A 27,544-nucleotide genomic window follows, 5' to 3' on the forward strand; every position below is an offset into this window, starting at 1 on the left:
GCTCAAGCAATCCTTCCACCTCAGCCTCCCAAGTAGCTAGGACCACAGGCGTGCACCAACATGCCTGGCTGATTTTTTGGTATTTTTTGTAGAGACAGGGTTTTGCTATGTTGCCCAGGCTTGTCTCAAACTCCTGGACTCAAGCAATCCTCCTTCCTCAGCCTTCCAATGTGCTGGGATTGCAGGGGTGAGCCACCACACCTGGCCTTATTTGTGATATTTTCATTATGTAATAAAATACCTATTGATTTGGGACTTTTTCTGAAAAACAAAACAAAACAAAATAAGGTAATTATTCTTTACAGCTATCACCCAAAATGTAATTGTTTCATAAAATAACCCCTTGTAATTAGAAAACTGGGTATACAGATGAGGGGTATATGTTGCCACTAAATTATCCTGTAGAAGGTAGGTATTGATATTTCTCTCTGTCCATAGAAGCTGGAAGTAGTTGCTGCCCTGGATCTTCTCCGTGTGTCCTTTCAGATCCACTCTCCATCCTTCTGTAACCTATTCTGTGTACCAGGAGGCTGTTCTTTCTGTACTGAATCAACGCTTACTCTAACTTCCAGCTGGGTGTGGCCAATGAGAGAAATGGCAGACAATTGAAGGTAGGAGGAAAGAGAAAACAGGCTGCAGTTTGGCAGAGGCTGCATTTCTCTATGGAAGGTCACAGATCCTGTCAAGTGTGACTCACAGTTCTTGCTGGTTCTTGAAGAAAACTATTCCTTCCTCTTACCCTTCAGAATGGTAACTGCTTCCTGTTGTTGCTAACCCTGGGTCCTTCACTATCCCCTGATGGTTTTCCTTAACCTTTCACATACCTGGTTAATGATCCCTTCATTCAACCATCATTCAACTCTCTCACTCTCACCACTTTGTCTTGTTTCCTTGCTTTTTTTCTTTCTTTCTTTCTCTCCTTTCTTCCTTTCTCTCTCTTTCCTCTTCCTTCCTTCTTTCCTTTCTTCCTTCCTCCCTCCCTTCCTTCCTCTTTCTCTCTCTTTTCTTTTCTTTTTTAGATGGAGTCTTGCTGTGTCACCCAGGCTGAAGTGCAGTGGTTCAATCTCAGCTCATGCAACCCTCGCCTCCCGGGTTCAGGCGATTGTCCCACCTCAGCTTTCCCAGTAGCTGGGATTATAGGCACAAACCACCACGCCCGGCTACTTTTTGTATTTTAGTAGAGATGGGGTTTCACCATGTTGGCCAGGCTGATCTCGAACTGCTGAGCTCAAGTGATCCACCCACCTCGGCCTCCCAAAGTGCTAGGATTACAGGTGTGAGCCACCGTGCCCGACTTTCTTTCTTTTTTCAATAGAGACGGGGGTCCCACCATCTTGCCCAGGCTAGTGTCAAACTCTTGGGCTGAAGTAATTCTCCAGCTTCAGCCTCCCAAAGTGCTGGGATTACAGGCATGAGCCACCACCATGCTCAGCCTCTCTTCACCTTTTGAAAGTGTGCCATCTGTTTTCTGTCAAGACAATAGCTTTGACATTTTTTCCAAGCCAAAATTATATCTGTCACTGCATAGAACTTTAGGAAACTAATTTTTTCATTTATATGTTATAGTAGACAAAACTGCTTTTTCAGAAATCCTTAAATCCACCTTCATATATAACCAGCATAGCTATTCATCCAAATGCATGTCCTAATTTGGCCTTTCCCTTTTCAACATACAGTGTAACCTCCCCGTTTGCTCTTTTGATCTCTAAATCATAATGTCTTGGTCAATAATATAAAACACCCTACTCCACAAGCCCTTGCCATGGACTAAACCTTGAATGATCCCATTGTTCAACACTTCTCAAAAACCCAGTTGAGAAAATTGATTAGGATTAAGTGAAGTACACAAAGTTCATGCATTAATCTCTAGTAGAGTAGGACTGCCACATTAGCATATTTAGACCATATTACATCTGAAGACTTGCTTTTATTTTGGGGTTATATCAAGGGATTATGATTTTATCAAGGAACAATTAAAGAAATTGCCCTAGAAAATCTGATACTACATCTTGCTGTAGGGACATAGTTTAGCATATTTCTCACTATCTCCTGTGCTTAGTACTTGGGGTCATAGTTAGGTGTCTTCCACAAAAAACTTTTCTCACCCTCTTTGTTCTGAGTTCTCATTTACCAAGCAACATCCTGATTTCTGTGTTACTCTCTCTACATAAAAATAATATGCTGGTCATACCGATTTTGAGTATTTCTCATAGTTAATTAATAAAGAGACTTCTGAATATGATCTAGCTTCCTGTGCTTACCCACAGGGGGAACATGCTGATCATGCCCTGTGTGAGAATTTCCACTCCATGTCATGGCAATATTTCTTATTATAAATGACTAAATCAGTATTCTGGTTCTACCCCAATCTAATGTGCATTTTAGTTAATGTTAACCAATTTCTCAGAACCTGGTTATCTCCCTAAGCAATGAAAAAAAAAAAAAAAAAAAATCTCTGGGCTTTAAACTAGAAGGCTAGATCCAGTCTTCCCTAAGATAAAATACCTACCTCTTCCAGTTGCACTTGTATTTTTTAGTTTTTAGTTTTTTAGACGGAGTTTCTCTCTGTCATCCAGGCTGGAGTGTAATGGCGTGATCTCGGCTCACTGCAAGCTCCACTTCCTAGGTTCACACCATACTCCTGCCTCAGCCTCCTGAGTAGCTGGGACTATAGGCACCGGCCACCACACCTGGCTAATGTTTTTGTATTTTTTAGTAGAGACTAAAAACAGTTTCACCATGTTAGCCAGGATGGTCTCAATCTCCTGACCTCGTGATCCGCCTGCCTCAGCCTCCCAAAGTGCTGGGATTACAGGCATCAGCCACTGCACTCCGCCTGCACTTGTATTTATTAACATATCCTATATAAAGTCTCAGGTAAGAGGCTCAACTTAGAGCTAAATCTGAGGAAAAGCTCTGCTTATCCCTAGAACTATGAAATAGATTATACTGCCCTTCCCTATCCTCTCCTATTTACAATCAGGAAGCTTAGCATCAACTCTAAGGAATCTTTTAGAAATTGTTCTCAAACTTTTCATGTTTGTGAAATACTTTGAATGCCAGAATTTGGGGCAGCCAACTTGAATGAATTAAAGAAGTTAAAATAACACTAAATTAGTTATTATACCATCTCAGAGGACCTAGAACCCATCCACAATTAATTCCCTATCCATATACACTTTCAGTATTGTAGGTGTTTGAGAATTATCTCTGCTCAATGATTTCTCATACAATCACAAGGCAGAGCTCTCTTACATTCCAGTGAACCACCATCTTCTTGTAAAGCCAACTTAATGCTATGCTTTGCCTTTAGTTCCAACTTGAAACAAATTGTACAAACTACAGCACCTCATATGTACATACAATGAACATAATTGTTTTATAACAAAAATTGAAGTTATATATTTGTGAAAACTTTGCTGCATACTATATCATCTCAGCACTCCAGGCGAGAACCACTGCCTTACCTGTTTTCAATTTCCCCCATTGTGGCTTACTGACATAATTCTAATTTCTTTATTCTTAATGCTTTAATTCACATTTTACTATTTTATTGCATGCATGTCCTTCCTTCTTAAATTATTTGTAGAATGAAACTAAGTGTTCAAAAAATAACATACAGAAAGAAAATGCTGTCTTTGGTGGCTACTCTCTATTACCTTCTGCAAATAGAAGTAAAAAATAAATGAGTCACAGCCTATTACTGTACCTACAGCAATGTCCACGAGATCCTCACTCAATAGGAAGGTTTAAAGTAATTAGTGATTTTTTAGAAGCTAATCATTACCATCCATACTCCATCTATTCTACTCATAGGAAGGGTTTCCCAATTTGTTAAAGACACCCTCACTGTAGAAAGATCTCTGTGAACCATATACCCTATTTTCAATAGACCTCCCTATTTCCTGCAACCACATACAAACGGACACCAAAGTCTTCTCTTATTCTGGGACGTAGTTAATGGTCTGTATGTCAAAGTTTCTTTCAGGCCTGTAAAATCTGAATCTGAGAGACGGAGAGAAAAGAGACTCAGTAGTTATAATGACATAAAGGTGCAAACGTGAAGCAATTCAACTTGTCTGTGCTTTGCAGACAAATGTCAACAAATGTTGGAATCCTTGCAATGCAGCAATCAGAGATCATGTGACATTTTGCTTTCTGTTTTTACTAAAAGCGTAAACCTGGCTGCAAGATAACCAGCAAACAAGCAGCTTCGATTTTGTGTACAAAGGACTGTTGATTATACATGGATTATTTTCTTCAGTCACACTACTTTGTATGGATAGCAACACTGTCAGTGATGTCATCTTTTTAAACAACAGATCCGAATGTATAGGCACATTGTGTCAACTGGCCCAAATCAATGACCTGGGTAATGCAATCAGGGTAACACTATTATTCCTCATCTAGACCATCCAAGCCCATAGAAAAATAAATGCTAATCTGATGCATGTTTAAGGAATACGTTACATGGGAAAGAAAATCAAGCCCTTGTTTAGTTTTATTTACATTCTCATATGTACTTCCAGAAAACGCATCACAGAATTTACATCATATGCATCAGAATAAACTGTTTCATTTTTGTATTAGTAGCGGGCTAAGTTATTAACAATCACACTTTCTTGGATAAGAACATTTTTACAAAGGATATCTCCTAAAGAATGTGTATTCATATAGCATACCAATACCTTTTCACAACTGTGGAATCAGAATGATTTATAGCATTCCCGATAGAGGAGGCAGCATTGTTTTATTGATTGGAATAAGGAAAATTGTGAAGGATGTATATATAGCTTTTAGTTCCATCTCCGCTTGCTCTTTGATTCAATTATTTGTTTACTCACTTTCATATGGGCATAACATGAATTTAAATCAAGCAGATTTAAAATTTTTCAACAGTTGGAATCTAAGCTTTCTGAGGTGAAAAATGTTTCTTAAAAGGTTTGTAGGAAAGAGATCTAACGAGTCTTTTCAGTCGTTTAATAAAAGTATACACTGAGCGCCTTTTGCAGAGTTGGGCAGGAGCTGCGGAGCAGCTTAGCGCTACGCCGACCTCCAAGATCGCACATCCGGGACATCCGAGAGTCGGGCCGAGCCCCCGCCCCTAGAAGGGCGGGGCCACTGGGCGATCGGGGCAGTCCCTTCGTCGTGCCCCGCCCCGTCTGCGCCGCCTGCGCGTCGAGGAAGGGGCCTGCGACACGCGGCCCAGTAAGCGTCCGGCCGCGGCGCGGGCCTAAGCCATGGCTGAGACTAGCCGGATGCTTCAGGCCCGGGCGCTCCTGCAGCAGTGCCTGCACGCCCGGCTGCAAATTCGCCCAGCCGAAGGGGACGCCGCGGCCCAGTGGGTAGAGGTAACGTCAGCCCGGCAGCTCTCGTTATCCTCCGGCATGCGGGGCGGTTTTTTTGCGTTATCTCGGTGACCCGTCTGCTCTGTGACTCTCTCTGAGACCGGCGGTCCGGCCGCGGGGATACCCGGTCAGCTTGACGCTGGCCGCAGTGGCCTGCCTGGCTGCGCTTCTCTTTTCGGTCCTGCATCACCGTTCCCCGGCGCCAGTTGTAGCCCCCGAGCGGAAGAGCGCGTCTCCCTTTTTGCGGGGACCACGGGGATTTGAAACTGAGTTCGGTGGACTTCGGGCCTTACTGTCTCAGACCCCTTGTAGCTCGTGGCCTATGCTGGTCGAGGGCAAGCTTGTAGGTCAGGTTTGCTGCAAGAGTTCATGATCTGCTTTAACTTACGCCTCAGATCGCGTTGAATTCCCCCTTATGTTGACTTGGTCTTAGCAAAGACATGAGATTTCCTAAGAAACAACTGTTTTTCAAGAAGCCTTTTAAAAATTTTGACCTATTTCCAACTGAGAAAACAAAGACCACTACTTTTATAACAATGTTGCATTGTTATCAAACACATTTCTCCAAAGAATTTAAAACATTTATGTCACTATGAGTTCCTTCTACTTTCATACATACTTTCCTTTTTAAGACAGCCTGCCCCCACTGCATACAAAAACAAATAAAATTTTCTTTAAGGCCTCTGACGTAGTTTTGAAGTACGTTGAAATGTAAGAAAAAAATTAGTTCGTAATTAAGACTTTTGTAGACACTCAGAAACTTCAGTGTAGCAAAATCTCATTCGCTCATCTTTTCTGCTGAATTCGGTCCCAGATCTAGCATTAATTAAAACAATGTTAGTTATTTTATATTTTATTTATTTATTTATTTATTTTTTGAGATGAAGTCTTGATCTGTCGCCCAGGGTGGAGTGCAGTGGCACGATCTCGGCTCACTGCAACCTGCACCTCCCAGGTTCAAGCAATTTTCCTTCCTCAGCCTCCCGAGTAGCTGGGACAACAGGAGCAAGGTACCACGCCCGGCTGATTTTTGTATTTTTAGTAGAGACGGGGTTTCGCCATTTTGGCCAGGCTTGTCTAGAACTGACCTCAGGTGATCCATTTGCCTCAGCCTCCCAAAGTGCTGGGATTACAGGCCTGAGCCACAGCGCCCGGCCTACTTATTATTTTAAATAGTACCAGTGAACTATTTGATATGTGGGTGATTATTCTAAAATCAGAATCTGTTGCCCTGTGCTAATTTGGAAATATAAGCATAGAAATCTCTGTATTCTTATCTCTCTCCCAGAAATTCACTTTTCTTATTTCTTCTTTTTGTCATGATTTTTTGTGAGGTCTTGATATCCTTATTTGAAATTTTATTACTGTATTTTGCCATCCTATCTAAAGAATTAACTGGCTGGGCGCAATAATCCCAGCACTTTGGGAGGCCGAGGCTGGCGGATCACTTGAGGTCAGGAGATTGAGACCAGCCTGGCCAACATGGTGAAATCCCATCTCTACTGAAAATACAAAAATTAGCCAGGCTAGGTGGCGGGCACCTGTAATCCCAGCTACTCAGGAGGCTGAGGCAGGAGAATCTCTTGAACCCGGGAGGCGGAGGTTGCAGTGAGGGGAGATCCTGCCACTGCACTCCAGCCTGAGCCACAGAGTGAGACCTCCTTTCAAAAATAAATAATAAATAAAATAATTATCCTTTCTTTTTTTTTTTTTTTTTTTTTGAGACGGAGGCTTGCTCTGTCGCCCAGGCTGGAGTGCAGTGGCGCGATCTCAGCTCACTGCAAGCTCTGCCTCCCGGGTTCACGCCATTCTCCTGCCTCAGCCTCCTGAGCACCTGGGACCACAGGCGCCCGCCACCACGCCCGGCTAATTTTTTGTATTTTCAGTACAGACGGGGTTTCACCATGCTAGCCAGGATGGTCTCAAACTCCTGACCTCGTGATCCGCCCGCCTAGGCCTCCCAAAGTGCTGGGATTACAGGTGTGAGCCACCGCGCCCGGCTGAATTATCCATTTTTATAGTTGCCTCCAGACACTATAAATAACAAACTATCAGTCATTTAGTTTCCTTCCATGCTTATTTATCTTTTTTATGTTTTTCAGGCTACATCTTCTTATGCAAAATCACATATATTTTATTGCTGGCATCCAAACTATCAGTGTTTATAAACTTAAAAACTATTTTAAAGGCTTTCCCGTTCGCTCCTACACACATAACTAAATTAAAGAGCTGACAAGTAATTTAGATGGTGAGAAAATGTAAATTCTTCTTATGTGTTCTCTACTGTTCTATTATTAAAAGTTCTGGTTTTTTTAGAAACAGCATTTTAATTGTCAAGATTTGAAGGTTACTTTCTTTGCTTGTTGTTAGTTTCATTCATTTAGAACTTTGCTGTCACAGACTAATGTTTTTGTTCCTGGTAAGTGAACTTTTTAAAGCTACAGTGAGAATTATCTGTATTTTTCTATATATTTGAAATGTTTTATACCAAAGAAGTTATATGGAAAGTGATTTTGACTTGAAGAGAAGTCACAACTTAAGATCTATTATGGAATAAATGAAAGGCAAAGACCTTAATGAGGAGATAATGTTAGTGGAAAGAACAGTTATCATTGTGCAAATAATTAGGTATTTAATTCTGACATTGCATGTGTCCAAATATAAATATCCTTAAGATTTTGATTCATGATGAAAACAATAGTAGTGGAGAGGCCTGTGACAATAGTGCAAATACCTATAATAACTTGCCAGCTTCTTAAGGGTATGCATTGGAGGCCCTTGCCTATTGTTTCAGTAGCACAATTGCACTTTTTAAGACTCACTTCTTTTCCAGGTAAATCAAGTGTGAGTGCAGAGCTGCATTTACATGTATCTAGAAAATTCTTTGGATAACACATAGAGCCTGGAACATATAGTTGAATGTTAATGCAATCAACAGATAAATTGAATCCCTATCATGTACAAAACAGCCTGTAAAGTGCTTTGGAAGTTAAAATGTGAAATAAATTGTGCCTCTGCCCTTAAATTTATTTTTACATACTCATTTAATAAACACTAATATAGCACTTACTGTGAACCAGGCACTGTTTTTAAGTACTTTACAAATATTAACTCATTTAATCTTCCTAATAGCTCCTGGAGTCAAGGTTAATTTACAGAATCAAAAAATCTAATGATTCACTCAGAAGCAGAATCAAAGTCACTATTCAAATGTCTCTTTTCTGTATAGTCTCTGTCCTACAAGATCTAAGAAATATCCAAGTCATTATGTAAAATAAATAAGCCTATATTCCTGATAACAACCAACCTTTTAATGTAGAACTTATTATCACAAATGCAATTTTCAGGTCCCTATCATGTTTATTTAAAGCATTAACAACAAATAATAATAATTGGACAGTTTCCTGGAGTTTATAGAAATAGAATCAGACCATTATTTTCATTATCTGTAAGTAAATGGATTAGGGGAAATAAAGAGAGATGATGTCAAAAGATATCAGTCACATGTTGTTTATCCATCAGCTGTATCTGGTATAATGTAAATTCACTTGGCATTGAATAAATGGGGCCCAGCAAATGAAATGTTTCTAAGTCTGTCACCCTTACTTGGGAAAAGGCTGCTTGATTGTTTTAATGATTTTGATTAGAAATAAATGTTTGAAGGTATAACTTGTCTTCACTGCTCTTCACTATATTTTAAACTTAATTCTTTTTTTTTTTTTTTCGAGATGGAATCTCTCTCTCTCGCCCAGGCTGGAGTGCAGTGGTGCGATCTCGGCTCACTGCAAGCTCCGCCTCCTGGGTTCATGCCATTCTCCTGCCTCAGCCTCCCGAGTAGCTGGGACTACAGGCGCCCGCCACCTCGCCCGGCTAGTTTTTTGTATTTTTAGTAGAGACGAGGTTTCACCGTGTTAGCCAGGATGGTCTTGATCTCCTGACCTCGTGATCCGCCCACCTCGGCCTCCCAAAGTGCTGGGATTACAGGCATGAGCTACCGCGCCCTGCCTTAAACTTAATTTTTGAAAGAAATAACAACCAATGATTGAAACTTGAAAAATATTTTGTTTTCTCACATGAGAAATCTTTTGTAAAGTTCATTTTCTGTGCTTTTAACCTCTATGTCTATAATATTAATAGTTGTGAAACTGTACCCATTTAGCCCTGTATCTTTTTTAGCCCTGTATCTTTATAGATATTGTTGTAATCTGAGTTTACTGTGGTGATTTCTCATAGGTCCAAAGAGGATTGGTGATCTACGTGTGCTTTTTCAAGGGAGCTGATAAAGAAATTCTTCCCAAAATGGGTATGTGTTTGACTTTGTTTCTTTTTTTTAAGAGTGAGAGGCCAAGCGTGGTGCTCACATTTGTAATTCCCAACACGTTGGGAGGCCAAGGCAGGTGGATTACTTGAACCCAGGAGTTAGAAGCTGGCCTGGGCAACATAGTAAGACCTCTTCTCTACAGAAAATAAACAAAAGTAGCTGGGCATGGTGACTTGTGCCTATGGTCCTAGCTACTTAGGAGGCTGAGGCTGGAAGATTGCTTGAGGCCAGGAGGTCGAGGCTGCAGTAAGCTAAGATGGTGCCCCTGCACTCCAGCCTGGGCAACAGAGTGAGACCCTGTCTCAAAAAAAAAAAAAAAAGATAGTGAGAAAGAACAGTAATAGACAAATGAACCAGAAGGGACAAGAAGCACAATCTTTTTCCTTCCCTTTTATTTTTAAAATAATAATTTTACATATTCATGGGATACAAAGTGATATTTTAATACTGTATACAATGTATAACAATCAAACCAGATATGCATTATCTCAAACATTTGTTATTTGTGTTGTGAACATTTAAAATCCTTTCTTCTAGACTTTTGACAGTATATAATAAATTATAGTTAGCCATATTCATCCTACAGTGCTGCAGAACACCAGAACTCATTCCTCCTATCTAGCTGTAATTTTGTATCCATTAACCAATCCCTGCCCATCCTAAGATGCACAATCTTAAACTGTGCTGATGTTATTAATTACTTAATTCTATCTAGTGTTATTGGCCTTAGCTATTTGCCTGTTTCAAAGTTTAAAGTAAGCAAGTATGGTGAAATTCTTTTAAAACATCTGCAGCATTTCAGGTGACTTACAGATTGATGTAGAAGAGTGTACATAAAAACACATATACACAATGCACTTCAGCCAAGGATACAGAAAATTCTTGGAAGTAGGGTGGTCACACAGGGAGAAACAGATGCTGCATTTCTTAATATAGTTTCCTTTATCCCCCAGAGTCCCTAACAGAGGCAGTAGATGACGCTGTATATACAAGATGTGGGTCTCATCAAACCTGGACAACTCAAGTTTATATCATTATTATGGAAGAATTTACATTAGCCCTGTATGCCCTTTTTTGTGGAAATAAGTATAGATATAAGGTTCTCCTGGGTCTTGAGCCAAATTCAGTGTCATCACAGCCACACTTCCTCCAAGGACGTGGAAAATAGAGTCAATGTTCAGGGATCTCTGAACACTAATTTATCTACCTGCAGCTTTCTGGTTTCCTGGATAGGCTATAGCACTGTATAGTGATATGTATATATACACTATCTCACATGGCTATAGTATTTCATGTGATAATTACATAGGTTCAGATATACCAAATCAAATCATATACCCTTTCAGGACACTATTTGGATATAAGGATTATATCCACAAACAAGCATACATACAAACTTGAAAGAAAAGAAGCTATCCTTAAGGTTGGGAACAGGTTGTATTCTCTTCATTAGTAAAGGACAGCATCCATTAGTTGGATTAATAAGAAATATTAATTATACAAATGGGCAGTTGAAGCTTACAGAAGTTAACCTAGAAGAGCTTCAAGGGCAAATAGGCCAATGAGGAAGAGCTTGGACAAAAAGCTAAAATTCCTAGTGGGAATTTTTTAGTAACATATCAAACATGTCTGACAACTTTGTCAAAAGATGAAAACCAGACTTAAGAGACTATGCTAGGTGAGAATGGAAAGCCAGTAACTGCAATAGTTTGAAATTTGAATCCAGAAGATAATAAGGAACCTCTGAAGGGTTAAGAACAGAATGTTCTGGTCTGAAGAAGGAAAAAAAAAAAGAGAGAGGCCGGGCGCTGTGGCTCACTCCTGTAATCCCAGCACTTTGGGAGGCCAAGGCAGGCATATCACGAGGTCAGGAGATCAAGACCATCCTGGCTAACATGGTGAAACCCTGCCTCTACTAAAAATACAAAAAAATTAGTGGGGCGTGGTGGTGGGCGCCTGTAGTCCCAGCTACTCGGAAGGCTGAGGTAGGAGAATGGTGTGAACCCAGGAGGCGGAGGTTGCAGTGAGCCGAGATCACACCACTGCCCTCCAGCCTGGGTGACAGAGCAAGACTCCATCTCAAAAAAAAAAAAAACAGAACAGAACATAATGTAATGAGGACTCCTATTATAGAGAATAATTTGTCAGATCCTAATGCTGGAGTGTTAGACAGTCTGTCCACTTTCCTAAATTAATATTTTGCTTTGGATTAAATCTTTTTTGGTCCATAAAAAAATAGAAACCTTCAAAAACAGGAAAGAAAGTTTTTGTCATTCTGACTTAAGATTGACTTTGTAAAGTTGTCTTATGGAGTCTCAAATGGTTCTTCATCATAATAGTATGAAATATGCCTACTACATCCAAACTGCATGTTGTTTTATAGTGATTAAATCCTGTGCGCTTCCTTATCTGTCTTTGTGAGTTCACTTTAAATACGTACATAAGATTGTAGTGAATTTAAAACACCAAGGAGGTCCACCCTAACTCTTGTAGCGGATAGTCTAACACTAACACATGATTTTTTATATCATGGTTTTCAGTAAAGAAATATATGACTCTAAGAATCACATTCTACTCGTTTGAGTTGTAAGCAAAGTAAGTCCATCTATTATTAATAGTATTAGCTTGTACTTCACTGTATTCCAGTAGGCTAAGTAAGTCAATGTGATGGAATTCTCTGAAGCCTCACCTCATATTTATGATATAGATTCAGATATTTCCAATCAAAGCATATATCCCTTGAGAATATAATAACCAGTTATATCCACAAAATCTGAAATAGCATAGCTAACATAGAGATGTATAGAATCTTCCTCCATTCACCTTCAATATAATTGGACTGAGGGCCAGAAACCTGTCAAAGCTTAATATCCCATATACATCATTAGAGATACTTGATTGATAACCTATTTTAGGATATTTCAGTTTCCAACATGCCATTAATTCATTGTCTCGTTTTAATTCTACTTACTGGTTCTACATTGTATTTATCTACATACTGATATATGTATACCAACAGCATTAACTGAAATCTCAGTTATAGCCAGTAGAGGGAGGTACATGGAAATATAATAAATTGTAGCATTATCTCTCAGGCCTGTTATTCCAAAATTGCCTATTTACTCTGTCACTAGCCTGAGGCCTAGATAGCTAGATAGTGATTTTGAGTGGAATGAAGTGCTCTGGAAAGTTTCCTTACAAGCAGTCAGTAAAGACTGCTGGCTAAACAGCAAAGTTCTATTTGTGATAGAGAAAACTAGAGGTAAGTAAAAATAAATGTTAAGTGAAAACTGATGATGCTTAATGCCTAGCTTAGAAATTCATTTGGGTGTTCACCTTGGCAGGTTTTTACCAGATTAATTCCATGATTTGTAGAGAGGGGTAACAATATGAATATTTACTAAAGACCCTCTAATAATTAAAACCGTTAACTACCCCAACAGAAAGCATACCCTTTAAAGCCTAATTTGAGGACGGGTGTCTTGAAGTTTATATAGTTCCTTCTACCATTTGCCCTCTCAGGACTATGCTTTGCAAACAGAAGTCAGGTACACCTTTATAGAGGTAGAGAGACCCTAGGTCTATTTATATTAGACACTTCCTTTGCTTATTGTTTCAAAAATGGTTAATGTTGAGGTATAAAGGCTTTCTAAGTTTAGACTTTTAGCTATATATGGATACTTATTGTGGTTTCAACATTTCTTATTAGCTATAAGAAATCTCATGAATGCTATGCAAATAATATCACATGTTTTCTTATATGTATATGAAGATAATGCCAGTAGCTTTATATGTTTTTATTTACTTTTTCAGTTATAACAATGAATTTCTGATGATTCTTGCTTTCACCTTTACCCTTCTCTCATGAGTTATATTTATAAAATAATTAGTCCATGTTAATATTGCCTTTAAGGTTATTAAACAACAAAATTGGCTGGTTTATAATGGGATTGAAACAGGAACCTTTGTCTCCACTTAGAACTCTTGGCAACTAAGTTTAAAATAATAACTGCACTAAAATTTTTATTTGATATTCCATTATAAAGAAAAATTTAGCTGGGTGCGTTGACTCACGCCCGTAATCCCAACACTTTGGGAGGCCGAGGTGGGTGGATCATGAGGTCAGGAGATCGAGACCAGCCTGGCTAGTACAGTGAAACCCCGTCTCTACTAAAAATACAAAAAATTAGCCGGGCGTGGTGGCACACGCCTGTAGTCCCAGCTACTCGGGAGGCTGAGGCAGGAGAATCACTTGAACCCAGGAGGCAGAGGTTGCAGTTAGCTGAGATCGCGCCATTGCACTCAAGCCTGGGCAACAGAGTGAGACTCTGTCTCTAAATAAATAAATCAAGCAAGCAAGCAAGCAGAATTTGGTTTAAGGAGTTACCCTTGTACTTTTCCAGTGGGATTTACTTACTAAATAAAAGGAACATGAAAGTAAAATCTTCTCATGTATTCCCCCAGGGGAACAATATTTGAGGTTCTAGTGTACAGTTAATTCTTTAGACCTTTCTGGATGAACTTACTGTTAGGTGATCTTAACTGCCAATTCAGATTTAAAATATCATACTATTTTCTGCATGAAAATTGCTTTATTTTTCATGCTTAGATTATTTAGCTTAGTGAAGCAGTATTTTAAATCTAAATAGAGACTTTGGGTTAGAGGCATGAGCTGACAAACTGAATTTTAAACATGAGATTTGCTGACTAAAAACTTGATGGTTTTCTTCATGTTTGTTTTTCACTTTAAAATGTTTTGCCTTTCTTCCTCACCCAGTTAATACACTGTTAAATGTGAAATTAAGTGAGACAGAAAATGGCAAGCATGTCTCTATATTGGATCTACCTGGCAACATTCTTATTATCCCTCAAGCTACCCTTGGAGGAAGACTAAAAGGAAGAAACATGCAATATCACTCTAACTCTGGAAAAGAAGAAGGGTTGGAACTTTACTCTCAATTTGTGATGCTATGTGAAAAAGAAGTAGCTGCTAATAGCAAGTGTGCTGAAGCTGGGGTTGTAGTGGAACATGGCACTTACGGGAACAGGCAGGTGTTAAAGCTGGACACCAACGGACCATTCACACACTTAATTGAGTTTTGAAAATGAAAAACTAGTTTCTATAGCTGTTTTCTGGTATGAAATGATCTAAAGTATAATTAGATTTTCTTTCCCTTCATCTTGAATGTACTAATCTTCAGCATTTTTAGACAAGAAAATCTTGAGTTTCATATGTAATTCTGCACCTGCTAATTGGATGACTTTGCCAAGTCACCTAAACTCTGGATCTCAGTCACTTTTGGTCCTACATTCCTCTACCCTTCTACTTGAAAATTTGAAATACGCTGTCTATTCACTTCATAGTCATTAAGGAAATGTTCTTAATTTTTTTTTGTTTTTGTTTTTGTTTTTGTTTTGAGACGGAGTCTCACTCTGTTGCCAGGCTGGAGTGCAGTGGCGCAATCTTGGCTCACTGCAACCTCCGCCTCCCGGGTTCAAGCGATTCTCCTGCCTCAGCCTCCCAAGTAGCTGGGATTACAGGCGCATACCACCATGCCCAGATAATTTTTTTGTATTTTTAGTAGAGATGGGGTTTCACCGTGTTGGCCAGATGGTCTTGATCTCCTGACCTCGTGATCTGCCCACCTTGGCCTCCCAAAGTGCTGGGACTACAGGTGTGAGCCACCATGCCCGGCCTCTTAATTGTTTTTAAAAAATTATGTACATCTTGAGTATTTTGCTGTGAAGAGAGTCACGCAAACAAGAAAAACACATTTCTTATACCATCAAATTTGTATAACATGTAATAAAAATAACTATTTGTATTAATATTAGGTAAACTGCAGCACAACCCAATTATTACTTTGTTAATTTTGTTTACTATTTCAGTTTTCTATATTCCCATATGTAAGTCACCATTTCTTTTAATATGCATGAAAATGTAATATAAGGCCAAGTGTGGTGGCTCATGCCTATCATCCCAGCACTTTGGGAGGCCGAGGTGGGAGGATCACTTGAGCCCAGGAGTTTGAGACCAGCCTGGGCAGAATAGCAAGACCCAGTCTCTAACATATATATATGTAATATAAAGGTGTTATTGTGTGCTATATTACTTTCCAGGGACATCCAAATGTTTTACATTACTTTAAGAATCTTTACTTGATATAAGAACAAAGTATAAGGGTTTAAAAGTTGTTTTTATTAAACATACTATATAAGTGGGTTAATGGTCTATTTCTCAGTTTTTACCAGAACCATGTGTCTCACTTTTTGTCTTTGCTTTTTAAAGAACTAGTTCATGAAATTAGTGTTAGTTCATAAATTGTTTAAGAAGTTCCTTTCCCATTGAATTAGATTGCTATAAAAGGGAGAAAAGGGGAAACTTCCCATAAGAATAGTTTGAAAACAGATTGACTTGTTCATTTCCATATTATCTGCTTGATGATATGGAGCCAGTGTCAATTTTTCTGTTAGTGAATGTTTTGAACTAGATGTTTGTTCCCATCCCCAAAATTTATATGTTGAAGCCCTTATCAGTGTGATGGTATCTGGAGATGGGGCTCCTCCAACTATTCCATCCCACAACACCCCCGCCTGAGGACACAGCGGGAAGGTGACTGTCTATAAGCCAGAAAGAAAGTAGTCACCAGAAACAGACCATGCGGACACCTTGAGCTTGAACTTCTAACCCCCAGAACTGTGAGGAAATAAATTTCTGTTGTTTAAACCACCCAGTCCAATGGTATTTTGTTAGGGCAGTCTGAGCTAGGACAGTGATGTAAGATAGGCAGCTAGTAAGGTAAACTTTTCAAAGGCAAGAAAGGAAGATATACAAGAAATTGAAAGAATAATTAAGTCAGTAAGAGGTAGTATTCAGTTTTGGCAAACTCCTCTGACTTGAGTTGAAAAGGCTTTTTTTTTTTTAGAGTAAAAACCAAATAACTAATTCTAATTGACAAAAAAAAAAGGTAAACAAACATCCTAAATAGCTGCTGAAAATGTGTCTTATAGTTTCTTTAGGTCTGTGTTCCTAAGATGCTTAAAATTTTATCATGAAAAAATCCTATTTTCTCTATACCCTTCCTGTACTATTCTATTTTGGAACTAAGAATCAATAAGTGGCTTGGTAATGAGCTCATTGTCCTTCACTTTTGCTTTATTGATTCATGATACACTTATTGAAATGTAATAAACTATTCATAAACTGGCAAACTCCAATTGTCTCATAGTTTCTCCAAAGAGGTATGTACATCTTTCAAAAAGATAATGTTACCGATTTTAAACCATTTTGATTTTATGTCTAGGTGAAATGCTGACTCATAGCCCTTGATTGCTGTTTTAGAGTTCAGGCAATCCTCTTTAAAAAATGTGCTTGAGGTACCAGGGAGAATAACAGTTTCAAGTACATGAAAGGTTATTAAGCAGAAGATGATAGACATCTTTGCTTAATTTCCAGAGAGGCTACAACAAGGGAAAAGGCAAATGAAGTTGTGGATATGAAAATAACTGTACCTTGGCTTTCTGTAGCTCTTCTGGCCAAAGGTGCTCAAAGAATCTTCAATAGATATTTTATCTTCACAGTATATGTATGATGAGGATAGCGCTGTGGAAAGTAAGACGATGCTTAAGGAATTTTCCCAAGGTCACACAAGAGGGCGGACTAATTTCTATTTTCTTGACTTTCTTGTAGTGACAGTTGTTAAAAATTGAAATTGGGCCGGGCGCGGTGGCTCACGCCTGTAATCCCAGCACTTTGGGAGTCTTAGGCGGGTGGATCATGAGGTCAGGAGATCAAGACCATCCTGGCTAACACGGTGAAACCCCGTCTCTACTAAAAATACAAAAAATTAGCTGGGCGTGGTGGTTGGCGCCTGTAGCCCCAGCTACTTGGGAGGCTGAGGCAGGAGAATCAATGGAACCCAGGAGACAGAGATTACAGTGAGCTGAGATTGTGCCACTGCACTCCAGCCTAGGCAAGAGAGCAAGACTCCGTATCAAAAAAAAAACAAAATTGAAATTGATCTTGATAAAGGCTTAGCATCTCTCAGTGTGGATCACTTGAGAAACAATAGCCAATAAATTGGTTTATTTACTAAATTAGGAGCAGACAGCGTTGCACCTAATTTAGGTGCTTTCTGCCTCTATTTTTCTAAGATTATAGAATGTTTCAAATATAACCATATCCATTGTGTATAATCCATTGTGTAAAATCCATGGATATGGATATGTGTATAAGACACAATGGATATGGTTGTAATAGCTTGAGTACCTTCATATAAAGTAAAATCAAACATACTTTTACCATTCTTTCATGAGTTCAAGTCATAAAAGAAGGTATACCATTTATGAATAATATCTGTACTAATGATTTCTTGACTCCATAATGAAAGAACTAAATTTATCAGATATCAATACTATAAAATCCTTCATGCCACTTGTTTTAAAGAAGAATTCACATTGATGTTATAATAGAACAATGTCCTGTCAGATTTTTACTATCTGTGATTAACATTGCAGACGACCTGATTTGTTATATTATAGTTAAATATATAGCAAAAAAAAAAATGAAATTCCAATGTACTTAGAAGTGTCTTGACTATTAATTTATTGAAATAAGACTAGTTTCTTAAAGGGAAGAACTACTAGAAAAGTAACATTTTCGTTTTGAAGCCATCCCTTGGTGATGACTTTAAACAGTTATTTTGATAGTTTCATAACTATTCTCCCTACCTCCTATTTCTCCTATCCCTATTCCTTTTCAGACCATCTCCAAGGTTATATTCCCAGAACATATCTTTCTCTATGATACTCTACTTCTTAGAAACTTTTATAACTCCTCTTTATCGACAGGAGAAAGTCTAATCTTCTGAGGTTGGCATCAACATTCTCTATGCACCTCACCTTAGGAGTGAATGAAATCACTCAAGGAGATCTGTAGAGGACTAAAATCAGAATCTTAAGAAATAACATGTAAAGAAACGGCAAAGTATGAGAGGCCAGAGGAGACGATAGAGATTTCAGAGAGAGAACCAGAAAAGCGCATTGGTTTTTTTTTGTTGTTTAATTTTTTGTTAATTTAAGTTCTAGGGTACATGTGCACAACGTGCAGGTTTGTTACATATGTATACATGTGCCATGTTGGTGTGCTGCACCCATTAACTCGTTATTTACATTAGGTATTTCTCCTAATGCTAGCCCTCACCCCTCCCCCAACCCCATGACAGGCCCCACTGTGTGATGTTCCCCACCCTGTGTCCAAGTGTTCTCATTGTTGAATTCCCACCTATGAGTGAGAACACGCGGCATTTGGTTTTTTGTCTTTGCGATAGTTTGCTGAGAATGATGATTTCCAGCTTCATCCATGTCCCTACAAAGGACACGAACTCATCCTTTTTTATGGCTGCACAGTATTCCATGGTGTATATGTGCCACATTTTCTTAATCCAGTCTGTCACTGATGGACATTTGGGTTGATTCCAAGTCTTGGCTATTGTGAATAGTGCCGCAATAAACATACGTGTGCATGTGTCTTTATAGCAGCATGATTTGTAATCCTTTGGGTATATCCCCAGTAATGGGATGGCTGGGTCAAATAGTATTTCTAGTTCTAGATCCCTGAGGAGTCGCCACACTGTCTTCCACAATGGTTGAACTAGTTTACAGTCCCTCCAACAGTGTAAAAGTGTTCCTATTTCTCCACATCCTCTCTAGCACCTGTTGTTTCCTGACTTTTTAATGATCGCCATTCTAACTGGTATGAGATGGTATCTCATTGTGGTTTTGATTTGCATTTCTCTGATGGCCAGTGATGATGAACGTATTTTCATGTGTCTGTTGGCTGCATAAATGTCTTCTTTTGAGAAGTGTCTGTTCATATCCTTCGCCCACTTTTTGATGGGGTTATTTGATTTTTTCTTGTAAATTTGTTTAAGTTCTTTGTAGATTCTGGATATTAGCCCGAAAAGCGCATTGTTAAACAAATTCATTCAAGATGTAAACAGTGATGAAGTCAGTGCCAATTAACAGAAAAATTGGATGCAATTGAATGTTTTCACAGCAGACAGGGAACTGGGATATTTGCAATGGTTAATAGTAGAGTTTCTTAATCATTTGTCCTGGGGTGGAGTGTCTCAAAGTATGTCCTTGTACTGGAATCGCCTGTTAAGATGCAGTTTTCTGGGACCATCCCAAACATACTAAACTAGAATCTCAGCAGTTAAAATCTGTCTAGTCACCAGTCTCCCCACAAGATAATTCTTGTGTACACTGGAATCCCAGAACCACTGTTACCCAGAATGAAGCCCAGACTTCTAAAGCTCTTATCATGGTTTATAATCTGGCTCCAGCTCAACTTTCTAACCTTTTCTCCCACTACTCCCCTATAAAAATTTTCCAGTATAGCCCTATTTGTATTTTTCTTAGATCATACCCTTACCTAACTTGCCCTTTTCTCTACTCTAAATCCATCGTTACTCAGGCTCTTCTGACCCCATAGTAATTTCTGCTGCTGCTACCACCTTTGGCATTATGATTGTGCCACTCTTGATAGTTGTTATGTATTTTATAAGATTAAGTACTTTGGCTTTAATTTTTTTATACTAATGTGTCGACTGCAAGAGAATAAATGATATCGGGCATTTAGAGAGTATAATGGTAGGCAGACATAGTACAGTGTGTTAGTATACATAGTACAGTGTGTTTACACTGTATTATATCTGCCTACTATTATACTGTCTAAGCCCTGTCTCTACTAAAAATACAAAAATTAGACGGGATTGGTGGCAGGCGTCTATAATCCCAGCTACTTGGGAGGCTGAGGCAGGACAATCACTTGAACCTGGGAGGCAGAGGTTGCAGTGAGCCAAGATGGTGCTACTGCACTCCAGCCTGGGCGACAGGGCAAAACTCTGTCTCAAAATAAGAAAAGAAAAGGAAAAACCTATATTTGAGTATTTTCATTAAGCAAACTTTTTATAACACAAAAATATCTTTGTTTACAAATATGAATTTTGATGAAACAAGCTTTATTAAAACCCTTCTATATTTAATCACAAAATAAAGCAGTTCTGTGGGATACATCACAAAGAGCCAACTTTGAGATAAATATGACCCTACTTCTTTTTACTAGACTTTTCCATGTGAATGAATTCTTCACACTGGATTAGTCAGCATTTTTCTCTTAAGAAGCTTAATAAAATTTGACCTATTACATCAGCCTTTTATCTGAATGCGAAAAGAAGAATTTATGTGGAGAATGCACCACACCCTGTATAACAGTATCTGAGAACTATTAGCTATTATTGCCATAAACATTTGAGGTTGAAAAAGTAATCGTGGGCTTTTTTTTTTTTTTTTTTTAAAGGGAAGGTATGGAGTTTTTTTAGAAAATGTCTGATCATACTAGCAAAAATGTAACCCTTGGCCCCAACTTTGAGAGACTGTTTACTTCAGCCTTGTACTAACGATAGGCTAAGGCACACTCTCTATTCCTGGCATTCTTCTGATTTCCTTAGCAGCCCCAAGGTTGCTATGAGCAAACATGATCACCCTTAAAGTTTAGTTTGCGCATTGCCTGCACTATCTTTTCTTCTGATTACATTCTGAAAGGCCTCAGGGCTTTTATTTCTTTCTTTTTTTTTTTTTTTTTTTTTTTCTCTCTTTTGAGACACAGTCTCACTGTCACCTAGGCTGGAGTGATCTCATTGTGATCTTGGCTCACTGCAACCTCTGCCTCCAGGGTTCATGCGATTCTCCTGCCTCAGCCTCCCAAGTAGCTGGGGTTACAGGTGACCACCACCATGCCTGGCTAATTTGGCTTTTTTTGCTTTTTGTTTTTTTGTTTTTTTGAGACAGAGTCTCACTCTGTTGCCTAGCCTGGAGTGCAATGGTGTGATCTCGGCTCACTGCAACCTCCACCTCCCAAGTTCAAGTGAGTCCCCTGCCTTAGCCTCCTGAGTAGTTGGGATTGCAGATATGGGCCACCATGCCTAGCTAATTTTTGTATTTTTTTAGTAGAGATGGGGTTTCAGCATGTTGGTCAGGCTGGTCTCAAACTCCTGACCTCATGATCCGACCACCTTGGCCTCCCAAAGTGCTGGGATTACAGGCATGAGCCACCGCGCCCGGCCTAATTTTGTATTTTTTGTAGACACAGGGTTTCTTTTTCTTTCTTTTTATTATTATTATTACACTTTACATTCTAGGGCATATGTGCACAACATGCAGGTTTGTTACATATGTATACATGTGCCATGTTGGTGTGCTGCACCCATTAACTTGTCATTTACATTAGGTATATCTCCTAATGCTATCCCTCCCACTTCCCCCCAACCCCATGACAGGCCCCAGTGTGTGATGTCCCCATTCTGAGACACGGGGTTTCACCATGTTGACCAGGCTGGTATCGAACTCTGGACCTCAAGTGATCCACCCCACCTCAGCCTCGCAAGTATTGGGATTACAAGCATGAGCCACCCCACCTGGCCACAGGGCTTTTGTTTCTTTTCATTATATACATATTTGCCTTTTAAAACCTGGATGTTGAAAATCTAACATTTGCTTAATACTGCATAATGGATACTTGCTTTCCACTTAAATGTTGTAGTCTTTATAATCTGCAGGTCAGCAGTATAGCTGGGGGCTGTGTGAAATGTTTAAGATATGATCACTAGCGCCAAGGAGTTTACCATTTAGTAGGGGACACATTATCCACAAAAATGCACTAGGTAGCATGTGGTCTCTGATGTCTGGACAATGCTGTCAGTGAGTTTTATTTAAAAAATAGCTGCAGAAGGAGAAGACACTTTTGGCTGGCATAGGAAATCTTCCTTAAAAAATGCATTGCTGGCCAGGTGTGGTAATCCCAGCACTTTGGGAAGCCAAGGCAAGAAGATCACTTGAGCCCAGGAGTTCAAGACCAACCTGGGCAACACAGTGAGATCTTGTGTCAACAAAACAAACAAAAAACTGGATCTTTTATTTTATTTTTCTGTGTGTGAGTTTATGATCTTTGTTTTCTGTATTTCTTATAAAATAAGCAAGAGATATTAACATCAATCATTATAAAGAGCAATCAGAAAAGCCATAAGGTGTAGACTGGGAGAGAAGATAGTCACAGCTCCTGTGAGATTTACACCATATTAAATAGACTTTGATGAGATTGTGTTTTAGTCTTGGACATATCCCAAATTGGATCTTTTAAATTAGAAGGAATTGGTTAGACTTTAATTAGATGAACTGAAAAAATGTTTAGGTTTGTGTGCATTTGAACCACAGTTTCTTTTAATTCAACTAGTTTGTGAGTTGTTCATCAAAATAACCACATTCTTGTATCTCTTGAGTTTTCATTTGGTTTTTAAAGGCTGAACCAAAAAGCTTCAGGGTTTTCACACAGCCTTTTGCCATTTCATAGCTCCATGTTTCCTTGGTGATTCTAGTGTTCATCGTCTGCCAGGTCCACTTGGAGCTGTTGCCACTCTGCATTCCTCTTCCATTGTTGGTAATATCCTTTTTTTTTTCCTTCTTATTTCCGTAAAGAAAGTGACTTATTTTCTCAGGGTTCTGAGTTGGCAGAAGTTACTGCAAGTATTAAATCTCTGTTCAATAGTGAAAGAGAGAGACCTGATCATCTTTAACCAATGATTAAATTTTGTGTCCTCAATCACGTTGGTGTTAGATCACTTTTTTCCCTCTATAAATCTGGGCTGAATTTTAGTTTCAAGATGTTTTCAGAATATTGTTGAAAATGTTACTCAGTACCCTTACTATCATCTCATAAATAATATTGAGTGCCCATATGCTTCAACAAGATTTTTTTTAAAAAATCCCTTACCCCCCAGTGGTGATATAAATTTGCTATTTGCTACTTTTCTGAAAATTTTATCGGCATGTTCTATTTTACTGAAGTCATATGACCAGAAAGTGTTCATCATTATATGGCCCACAGATTTGTGTTTATCCTAAAATACGTATAGGATTATCATGATACCATATTAATTCCCACATTTTCCCCTTATATTTTAATTTAGAAACAGGAAAGAGAAATTTTGCAAGCATTTCAATACTGAACCACTGCTACTCAGTTTGATAAAAATTTGCAATTATTACCAGATTTTTTTTTTTTTTTTTTTTTTTTTTTTTTTGAGATGGAGTCTCACTCTGTCGCCCAGGCTGGGGTGCAATGGCCGGATCTCAGCTCACTGCAAGCTCCGCCTCCTGGGTTTATGCCATTCTCCTGCCTCAGCCTCCCGAGTAGCTGGGACTACAGGCGCCCGCCACCTCGCCCGGCTAGTTTTTTGTATTTTTTAGTAGAGACGGGGTTTCACCGTGTTAGCCAGGATGGTCTCGATCTCCTGACCTCGTGATCCGCCTGTCTCGGCCTCCCAAAGTGCTGGGATTACAGGCTTGAGCCACCACACCCGGCCAATTATTACCAGATTTAATGAGATACTTGCTACCTTGTATGTGTAAAGCACTGGTAGGCGTTATAACCAAACAGATAAGTATATTGCGCAGTGACCATCATTAAGAAGCTTACAACAGTGATTCATCCTGAATTACACAATAATCAATGGGAAAAAAATTTGGACTTTAGCTCCCTCACACTCAGAATTAAAAAGGCATAGTTTCTTCAACAAGAATTTATTTAGAGTCTACTTGTATACCAAGTACTGGAAAAAAACAAGAGATACAAAGATAAAACATATTTCCCTCCTTTTGGGCCTCATATAAGTATATTTCAGGAGACAAAGATTAAGGCAAGGTATATAGATTTGGGAGTTAGCTGCCCATATGGTAGTTAAAGTCACCAAAATTAACTATGGTGCTTCCTCAAAATACTAATAGAACTACTATATGATCCAGCAATTTCACTTCTGGGTATATAAACAAAAGAACTGAAAGCAGGGTCTCAGATATTTGCATACCCATGTTCATTGCAGCACTATTCACAATAGCTAAGAGGTAGAAGCAACACAAGTGCCCATCAAAGGGTGAATGGATAAACAAAATGTGTTATATACATACAATGGAATATTATTCAGACTTGAAAAGGAAACCCTGTTGCATATTACAACATGGATGAGCCTAGAGGACATTATGCTAAGTGAAATAAGCCAGTCACAAAAGACAAACACTGTATAATTTTACTTATAGGAGATATCTAAAGTAGTCAAATTTATAGAAATAGAAAGTAGAATGATGGTTACCAGGGCTTGGAGGGAGGGGAAAATGGGTTGTTGTTGTTGTTGTTTAAGGGGTATAGAGTTTTCAGTTTTGCAAGATGAAAAGTTCTGGAGATCTGTTTCACAATGTCATTATACTTACCACTACTGAACTGTACACTTAAAAAAAAAAAGCCACCAAACAGACAGAGTGTGTAGAAAACATAACAATTAAGAAACTAAATATTTAACAAAGAGGTAGATTAAGAGATAACATCAGCCAGGTATGGTGATTCATGCCTGTAATTCCAGCACTTTGGGAGGCTGAGGCAGGAAGATCACTTGAGGCCAGGAGTTTGAGACCAGCCTGGATAACATAGCAAGACCCTGTCTCTACAAAAAAAATTTAAACATAAAAACAAACAACAACAAAAAAGATAGTATTGAGAGGCTGAAAAGGGGTGGAAAAAGAGGTAGGAGAAAAAGTAAAAGAGAATGATGTAAAAACAAAACAAAACTAGAAGAGAATCCAAGAGAAGGGAGAATTTCTATCCAAGTGGTTTGTGGTGAACAATGTCCAATTCTAGAACAATCCACTAGAGTAAGAAAGTACTATTTAAAAAAGAATAGGATTTACAATTAGGAAGTCACTATGAACATTATTCAGTGCAGGTCCCTTGGAATTATGTAAGCCAAATATCTTGAGAAATGAATGCGACTTTTATATAAAAATAGTAAAGTGTAGAAAATTCTTCCAGGAAGTTAGAGATGAAGGGAAGGAAATGGAAGACAGTAGTTTTGTAGGACAGCAGTATTAAGGGGATTTTTTTAAAGATGTAAAAAAGTTAGCATTTTTTAGAGCAAGAGGAAGTAGATAGTGAAACTGAAGAAAGAAGAGATGTAATAACTTATGGAGCAAAATCTCATATCAAAAGCAAAAATAGAGGGATGTTATTGGAAAACTGTGAGTATCCTCTCAGGTAGGAGGAAAGATGGCTGAGTTTAGGGTGACAGCTCTGATGGAGTTCAGACATTGTGCCATCTACTTTTGCTGTAAAACATAGGACTTGATTATCTTGGAGAGAGGATGATGGTATGAAGTAGTGGCTTGAGGACAGTAGTGAATATTTGACATAGCTACTATAGGAAATGGGTAATCAAACCAACTAGCTGTGGTTAAATCATAATTAATGCTATAAAGTAGAAAGAATGGTTATACAATTTTCTTGGTAGTCCAAAAGCAGATTGGAAAAAGCAGATGGTTGGGTTGATCCACATTCAGAGATTGGCAGAAGAGATGCAACGTATTAAGGTCATGGAGTGGAAGGCATTGTGAGTGCTAGTAAGAATATAGCTGAAACAACTGATTTCATAAATCCAAACTGGCAAGGAAGGATAAAAATCAGACTAGATGAAGTGAATTCAAGAAGACTAGTGCTTTTAAGAAATTGGGCCAGGCATGGTGGCTCATGCCTGTAATGTCAGCACTTTGGGAGGCCAAGAAGGGAGGGTCACTTGAACCCAGGAGTTCAAGACCAGCCTGGGCAACACAGGAAGACCCCATCTTTACAAAAAAATGAAAATAACTGGGTGCAGTGGCCTGTGCCTGTGGTCCCAGCTACTTGGGAAGCTGAGGCAGGAGGATCACTTGGGCTCAGGAGATCAAGGCTGCAGTGAACCATGATCACACCACTGCACTCTACACTCCAGCCTGGGCAAAAGAGCGAGACTCTTTCTCAAATAAATAAATTTAAGCTAATATGTTGTATGACTATGTCATTTGGATATTACAAATATAAATACTGGTTACCTTACAGTAAAGGTAACCTGGGATGATAAGACTCAGAACAGAGAGAAATACCCATAATTCTGTGCCCAAGTCTTTAATCACATGAGAGTGTGGTACGAAGATCAGCAAATGGTAGAGCTGAAGAATGTGGAGAAAGTGATGTTTCAAGAGGATGTGAATTTCAGTGGGGAAGTAGAGGAGAGTAAGGGCCTGAAAACCCTAGTGTAGAACCAGCGGAACATCAGATTATGATTTCGTTAACAATCAAAGGATTGTTAAGGAAAGGCTAGGAGTATAGGAAAGTTTATTAACAACAGAATGGTATTTTAGAAGATAACGTGGAATTACTAGGAGCAAGAACAAGCTGATTACGGGAAAAAGAAAAGAAAAAAGTGACCAGAGGGACTTATGAAGGAGACAGGGCATTGAGAAATGACCAAAATTTTCAGGGAGATGAGAAAGAAGGAATATGAATGGAATTGTAATGCTAATTTTCAGCTGAATATTGTTTGTGAGAGACAAAGCAAAGAAATTGAGAGATAGAAGGGATGTTAATACAACCAAAACACTAATTACAGCTGAAATGTTGTTTAAGAAAGATACAGATTGTGACACAAATCTAATGAAACCACTAAATTTTGTCTTCATATTGTTTAGGGGAGATGAAGCAAAATTGAGATGATCTGGAAGCTATATGTAACATTAGTATAGCCTCTCCTTTAAAGTTTTTCATTTCAGGTTTAAACATTTTGTTGTGGGGAAAATATTTGGGTATCTTCTTCAACCCCAACGTTCTCTAGTTATTTATCTTTAGGAACTGGAAGTATGTTAAGTGCCGGATCTTGGATATTCATACATTTAGTTTTAGTTCATCCTATTGTCCCAGCTTGCTTATTTATGTATTCATATGTTTTTAATTTTTATT

General features: G+C 38.7%; 1 protein-coding gene across 1 annotated transcript; it reads left to right on the forward strand.

Moving 5' to 3' along the window:
* The first annotated feature begins 5,123 nt into the window (after positions 1 to 5,123).
* Positions 5,124 to 16,881, forward strand: DTD2 (D-aminoacyl-tRNA deacylase 2). The gene is made up of 3 exons (XM_050799691.1): positions 5,124 to 5,351; positions 9,582 to 9,651; positions 14,447 to 16,881. Exons 1-3 carry the CDS (start codon positions 5,241 to 5,243, stop codon positions 14,770 to 14,772), a joined length of 507 nt encoding a protein of 168 aa, XP_050655648.1. The 5' UTR covers positions 5,124 to 5,240; the 3' UTR covers positions 14,773 to 16,881.
* Positions 16,882 to 27,544: the final 10,663 nt, after the last annotated feature.

The sequence above is a fragment of the Macaca thibetana genome, chromosome 7 (assembly GCF_024542745.1).
Source record: "Macaca thibetana thibetana isolate TM-01 chromosome 7, ASM2454274v1, whole genome shotgun sequence".
Taxonomy (NCBI): domain Eukaryota; kingdom Metazoa; phylum Chordata; class Mammalia; order Primates; family Cercopithecidae; genus Macaca; species Macaca thibetana.